The following is a 7,152-nucleotide window of genomic DNA, read 5'->3' on the forward strand; positions in this document are numbered from 1 at the left end:
CGTGTTTACGAGACGCCAGTGATAATTTCAGGTGAGTGACAGTTAACTTGGTCATGTTCAGGGCTTTACTGCTGTTTTCAACACAATAGAGGTGAAGTTTACAGGCTCCTCACCTCTCACATTAAAGTCAGTTGTCACTTTTTACTGCTGTTAACTGCTCAACTCCCTCGAGATAGAGATTTTACCTATCAGAATATGTATTTGGTATTTGGCGACATTTGCCCCATTTCGCCAGAGCACCTGCCATCAGATCATGCGACTGATTGAAGAGCTTTTTGTCTGTGTTAATGTCAAATACCCTTCTTTTGTTGGCCCCACAATGGCCATCCAGCTCTTGATCACAATGTACCGTGGCACGTGCACAGGCATTTACAGAGAGCAGATGTTCAACCCATTGTGAAAGTTAAGTGTTATTGTTGTTGTTGAAACAGTTTGTTCGGCTTTGTGAAAACCAGAACAAGCAGGAAAAATAGACAGTGCCACCTCACCCATGCTATTAATGTGATGTGGCAGACTGGTTTTAGCGCACAGTCCTGAAGAATGCGTGTTGGCCCTCTGCATCCAGCACGTAGTTTCCCTCAGCCCTGTGCGCACAAAATTGTTTTCTGCTTTATATGGACCCATGGCCAGTGGATTATAGTAAAGTCGGGGCATTAACCAATTGCGCCCATTAAATGAATATTGCCGCAATTGTTGAGGCAGATCGAAGAACTTTTATTCTTTAGAATTTAACTGGTCAGACGGCAGGTGCTTGAGCACCACAAGGGATCTACCTATGCTCTGCGACTGGTAGAATCAAGGTAATTTAAATTAACTAGTAATGCAGGAAGTACAAATCTTGCGGTTTAGCGGGCCTCTATCAAAAAGAGGGGCAACCCAGCTGGGTAGAGACACCATGAATTGGGAAGTTACATTTAGACTATGCATTTTTTTCGATCAAAATAAGAGCTTCATCATGATCAAATGCCTGTCTTGTTTATTGTCACAGATCTAATTCCACAAAAAACATGCGCCCTGACCGTAGACTCCCCCCTCAGTTGATCCCTCTTGTGTTCCTGCTGGGCTCCTGCCGGGCGCTCCTGAGGACGGACCCTCCTCTTCTTCCCAATCATCCCTTCCTCTTTATGTGGAACGCCCCGACTGAACTGTGTGATATTCGTTTCGCCATGCCACTGGATCTCTCCCACTTCCACTTGGTCAGCAGCACACTGAAAACTGCCACCAACCAGAGCATCTCAATCTTCTACACGGACCGCTTTGGTATCTTCCCCTACGTGGACTTGGAGACTGGGGAGATGTATGAGGATGGCCTGCCCCAGCTCATCGACCTGCAGGAGCATCACGAACTGGCAGAAGACGATATCGAATATTACATTCCATCACACCAGAAGGGCCTTGCTGTGTTGGACTTTGAGGAGTGGAGACCACAGTGGGTCAGGAACTGGGGAAGTAAAGACATCTACCGACAGATATCCATTGAAACAGTCAAGCAGAAAAATGCAAGCCTGTCTGATGAAGAGGCAGAAGAAAAAGCCAAGACTGTGTTCGAGCGAGCGGCCAGGCGGTACTTCATCCGATCCATCCGCATCGGGAAGAGGCTCAGGCCCAACCGACTGTGGGGGTACTATCTGTATCCTGACTGCTACAACTATGACTACAACCAGGACATGGCTGGCTTCACGGGGGAGTGTCCTGAAATTGAGAAGGAGAGGAACAATGCGCTCTGGTGGCTTTGGAACGAATCTACAGCTTTGTTTCCTTCAATTTACTTGGAGCTTGTGCTCAAGGAATCATGGCAAGCAAGACAGTTTGTCCGCCATCGCATCCAGGAAGCCATGAGAGTCGCTACACTCCCGGAGAGCAACTACTCAATCCCTGTCTACGCCTACATTCGCCCTGTTTACAAGGACAGTGTTGACGACTACATGTCTGAGGTTGGTATCGTGTCCTTCCACGTGACATGCCGCAGACGCTCGTTCCTTAAAGTTGCCAAATGATCCTTCCGTCTCGTTGGTTCACCAAACTAAGTACAATTATCAGTGAGGGTGCAAGAGGTAGCAAAAACACGGGAGCTGGATTTTCCAAAATGCCTCGATATACACTGGATATACAGTAAACAGTACTGTGATGAAGTGCTGTCCCAATTCTTAGTGACGTCAATCGCTTCTCACTTTGTCGGAGGAGGGCACTTCATAGTGGCGGGCACTCAAAACCAAGTGCTAGTGTTAAGAGTAAGAAATGGGATTGGGCCAAAGGCTGACTAATGCAAGATGGTTATCACTTTATCAGAGTGTTCAGGTGCGGGATCAGTCCAACGCGAAAACAACGCGTTTCAGTTAGGACATATCTTTTTAGATTTGGACTTCAGATATCATGATGAGCAACAGTATCTCAAAAACGTTTATCAACTCACTCATATACAGTTGTCTGCTCTGGTGTTGCAGATCGATCTGGTCAACACGATTGGAGAAGCTGCTGCTCTTGGTGCTGCCGGAGTGGTTTCCTGGGGCGACATGAATGTCACTGACACAGAGGTACCACCAAATTCTGGGTGATTTGGTTCGGATTTGGAGTCAAAACATCTCTTTCACAATTTAGGACTCATGCTTTGATGCACGGCGCCACCTGGAGAAAGTCATGAACCAATACATTCTAAACGTATCGACTGCGGCGGAGCACTGCAGTGAGGCCATTTGTCAGAAGCGAGGTCGCTGTCTGAGGAAACGCTGGAACGACGACGTCTTCCTCCATCTTGACCCGCGCCGCTACAGGATTCAGCGGAACCGTCGAGGCGGTCCGCTGACGGTCAGTGGCGGCCTGTCGCAGGATGACATTAATGCCTATGACAAAAACTTTGACTGCCTGTGCTTTAGTGAGGGCCAGTGCAGGTCAGTCGTGAGCATCAACGTGATCCAGGACAACACCCTGAGAACCCGAGATGCGTCTGACAACGCACAGGCTGTTGACCACTCACTTGCTCTCCTGTTGGGAATCACTGTGCTGCTGCTGTCTTCCTCTTAAAAGAATCATGTCTATTTACAACTATCATAATCACAATTGCTACTTTTTGCTTTTGAAAAGATGATTTCAGCTGTTCTGTTTATGAATGTCTTGTAAAGGGCAGATATCTAATATCAACTTTCATATGTTTGAAAAACTGTGATACATCCACAATAAAATAATGTATAGGTTTTTTTAAAAACTGTGCAGCCAAAACATAATTACATACTTATTATTTCTCTCCAAATGTGAATCACTGAGCGCATGTATTCTGGTAAAACACATTCATTCTTTGTTGATGGAGTCATCAGAAGCTACACAGCAGTTGTAGTACTGAAGTTTTCCTACAGAGGAAGACACAGTCATTTTGATACTGTAGAACAGTGTTATCAAGCACGACAAACCATCGTCTTTGCAAATCATGAGCTTTTATTGAATGCATTATCCATTTCAAGAACCTAAAACATGTTGAACAATAGAGTCATGATGACTGTTGGAAATACTATGTTCAATCGGAGTTTAATGTTTTATTGACCGTGGTACTTGTTCATATGTGTAGATAGACACGTAGATACACACGTGGAGTCGACACTAAACACACTGCCATTGTTTGGTTGGATGAACAAATGAATTCCTCACCAGTGGCGTTCAACGCCACCCAGTCACAACTCACTTCCTCCTCAATATTCAGATATTCAGCATCTGCTTCACGAGTCTGACAAACAGACTGCTGTAAGCTGGATGAATATTCCATGTAGCAGTTGAAACCACTTCCCCGGAGATGACATCAGGCGCCGTGTAGAAAGAGCATGTGTGCGTGTCAGGTGTGATGGATCGGAAACATCACCTCACTCAAACTCATGTGACTCGCCGGTGGGTCTCTCAGCTAGTCCAACGATGATGAATGGAGCGTGGCTCTTGAAAATAAAAAAAAAAATGCTGAGAGTGTCCACAAATAAAACAAGAATGCTGTTACTATAGTGAGTCTAATGGCCAACGCTTGATTTAGATGCATGCCATATTTGTATATGTGTTATCTTTTAGAAAGTGATGTTAAATATGCCATTGATGCTTCATGTGCGACGTCATGTTCCCGATGAGGTTGATACAGTATGAGGAATCTTCACAGATTCCATAGGACGTCCAATCCGGTCCTTCTGGTGTGTACTGCGCTTTTATTCCATCTGAACTAACTTTCTACTTTCAGCAAAAGAGGCCAGATTTGATCAAGTGTTAATGCATTTGAGGTTGATCTGAGATTCGTGGAATGAATTCATTTGCAGAGAATGAAAGTCGAGAGCACATTTGACATGTCGTAACATTAAGAAGAAGTGCCTGAGAAAGGAGCTCATATCACACAGGACAGAATCAAATTTGTGAACCTCCATTTTTTTCCTTCATTTTCTTCATATTCTCTTACCTGTTCAAAAGTTTCCAAACTTGTTTCTCTGTCGTCCTACCCACCTGGTCCATGACCCCTCAGATGGGCGTCACTTGGTGTTGTGTTCCAGTCCTTCCTTTTCATGCTGGAATATGAGCTTGATGCTGCATTGTCACTGTAAGCCCAGCCTTCTCTTTGATTTCATATAGAACACTGTTTCAGAAAGAAAATGTATTTACTGAAAAAATTGCTTTTTTGGTTGTTTTTTTTCACACCCTATGTCAAATAACCTGCCTTAACAGCTGTTCGACACAATGAGTTTAAAGCAGTCAAGGAAGTTTAAGTCATCAGTTTAAATGTTTAGGCCTCAAACATTAATCCCGATGTGAAGAATGTTTATGTCCCCGGGGATCAGACTTTATTTAAGATGAAAGTGGACTGGTGAACTTCCACAGAAGATTGTTCATATCAATTCAACCCCATAACAAGGGATCTGAAATCTGCTCTGCAAGCCTGAACAAGAATTGTGGCCAACATTCATCCGTGAATTCAGCCAATCTGGCTCTGCATAATCCCATCCAAGCCTTCAGCCACAGCCCCGTCCTGATTCAATGTTGGGGGTTTCACGGACGATTCTGGGTCACAGGCTGCGTCTCATCTGATGCCCCACTGAGAGGGCTCCCCCCCTCCTGCGATATCTCACCCTGGGTACTTTTAGAATGGCGGGGGGATGATTACATATCCAATCCCAGCAACAACAACAACAAGCGGCTGTCGCTCCAGCTTGTGTTTGGCGCCAGTCATGGCTGCTGTGCCATCAGAGGGACCGTTCATGGGGATACATGCACCAACTGGACTGCTTTCTATTCAGCCCTCACCTCCTGGTCACCTTTTACCCTAGTTCCAGTCCCACGATATCATATGCAAGAGACTTCATTTATTTTTCTTCTTTGTTTCCCAGAATAACTAACTTCCTGTCAACAGATCTATAAATGATCCACATTCTAATTAATGTATTGATCGGAGCACACAACAGGTATTGATCGGACGCTTGCCAGCGGGGGATTAAAAATGCAAATTTATCAAATGAGCTGAATTTCCTCAAAAATATTTCAAGTCAAAAAGACTTGACTGATGAGTGCTGAGGATCTGAGTTAGTCAAGTCAACTTACAACTCAAATTCAGTTGTGAGGTCGGAGTAAAAACAAGATGGAGAGAGAAATATTGGCCCCAAATATGTCTAATTAACCGAAGATTGACCTTAGACTTAGATTAACCGAAAGTGTAGAGAAATTTTAGAATGTCTGTCATTAAAATTGCAAAAAGTATAATTCCTCTTCACACTCAAATTCACAACATACTGCATTGGAATGTTTTCCCTCTTTTTCAGTTAAATCAAAATAGATAAAACAGATAAAAATGAAATTGTTCATGTCTCCTAAAATTAATAAGAACTAAGCTTAGGTTTTGCACTCTAAATTCAATTGGACATTTAAGAACCACAATATTTCACAAGATGAGTGTCAGTGTGAAGACTTTTCTCTGGGACGTCCACCAAATAGGAAAGTGCTTTGGGTTAAAGTGTTGTCATGAAAAAAATAAAATAAAATAAAATAAAATAAAATAAAATAAAATAAAATAAAATAAAATAAAATAAAATAAAATAAAATAAAATCGGACCTGCACGTCTCTGAATGCTTAAGAACTAAAGTTACTTCTGGTGTTTCATAAAGTAGATGTTGTCATTACTACTTAAGCAAAGTCAAATTCCTTTTTTTTAAGCGACAGCCAGTCTTGTGACCAGAAGTGATAGAAATGAATGAACATTTTCAATATGTAAGCATTCAATATTATTTATTGTATTGAAACAATTCTATTCTTTTTCGCTTGTGAAATCTAAATTATAATGTGGGCCATCACCAAATTTGCAGAAATGCTAAGTCAGTGGCCACAACTCATGTGGAAACTTCCTGGCCAATCGGAGCTCAGCAGACTCCCAGAACATCGCGGCAGCAGAAAACAGTGCTGGCAGCAGTTGGGAGAAGGTCAGTGAGCAGCTTGTTCACAGTGGAGCCTCACTGTACCCGGCGCACCATTGTATGGGAATGAATGGCCCATCTAATGACTGGAGCATGGGTGGAGGAGCGAGGGGAGAGGGGGCGTCGTCCCTCACAAAAGACTCAAATACGCAGACTGGGTGCCAGAGGAGACATTAAAACAAGTGATTAGGCAGGAATGTGGAAGACAAGGGCTTCTTCTTCAGCTGATTGTGGGGAACAACACGGTTGGGTGGCTTGCTAACGTGATTTCGGGCAATTGTTCTGGGAAATATCTGAACCGCATATGGTGATAGGGAGCCTTGTTTACAGAATACGTACACCGTGGCCAACACCATAGAAGGGTTACCCTCTTGTGGCTGGAAGCAGAGATCATTCAAATTAGATGAAAATTCAGGCCAAATATGGTTCTGAAGTTCACGCTGAATGGCCTCATTCCGCTTGCTTTTGAAGGCAGATGGATCCATTGGCAGCACGGCAGAAGGACATGTGGTTCTTCAGCGCTCACTAGAACAGCCAGCCAGCGCTTTGTTTGACAGAGAAAACAATGTGAAGTTGTGGCCTCAGTATGTAGCTGCTGTGTCAACACCACCAGCTCTAGCTCACACACACCACGTAAGTCCAATGCCATTCAAAAATAGCTGACGTGAGGGTTATAGGTGCTACTGTAGTGGTAGATGGCTGTGTGAGAGTGAGATGCTGGGATACTGGGCT

General features: G+C 43.8%; 1 protein-coding gene across 1 annotated transcript; it reads left to right on the forward strand.

Moving 5' to 3' along the window:
- On the forward strand, window positions 1-3,021 carry LOC128771374 (hyaluronidase-5-like). The gene is made up of 4 exons (XM_053886793.1): window positions 1-31; window positions 989-1,934; window positions 2,445-2,534; window positions 2,599-3,021. The coding sequence occupies exons 2-4, from the start codon at window positions 1,008-1,010 to the stop codon at window positions 3,019-3,021; spliced, it is 1,440 nt and encodes a 479-aa protein (XP_053742768.1). The 5' UTR covers window positions 1-31; window positions 989-1,007.
- Window positions 3,022-7,152: the final 4,131 nt, after the last annotated feature.

Source organism: Synchiropus splendidus, chromosome 14, assembly GCF_027744825.2.
Source record: "Synchiropus splendidus isolate RoL2022-P1 chromosome 14, RoL_Sspl_1.0, whole genome shotgun sequence".
In the NCBI taxonomy this organism is placed as follows: Eukaryota; Metazoa; Chordata; class Actinopteri; order Syngnathiformes; family Callionymidae; genus Synchiropus; species Synchiropus splendidus.

Bases quoted from the DNA above. Each gene is read 5' to 3' on its own strand.
- LOC128771374 (XM_053886793.1), top strand. From the start codon at position 1,008: ATGCGCCCTGACCGTAGACTCCCCCCTCAGTTGATCCCTCTTGTGTTC. The intron at 1,935-2,444 runs GTTGGTATCGTG...CTGGTGTTGCAG, and splicing joins TTGACGACTACATGTCTGAG to ATCGATCTGGTCAACACGAT. The intron at 2,535-2,598 runs GTACCACCAAAT...TTCACAATTTAG, and splicing joins TGAATGTCACTGACACAGAG to GACTCATGCTTTGATGCACG.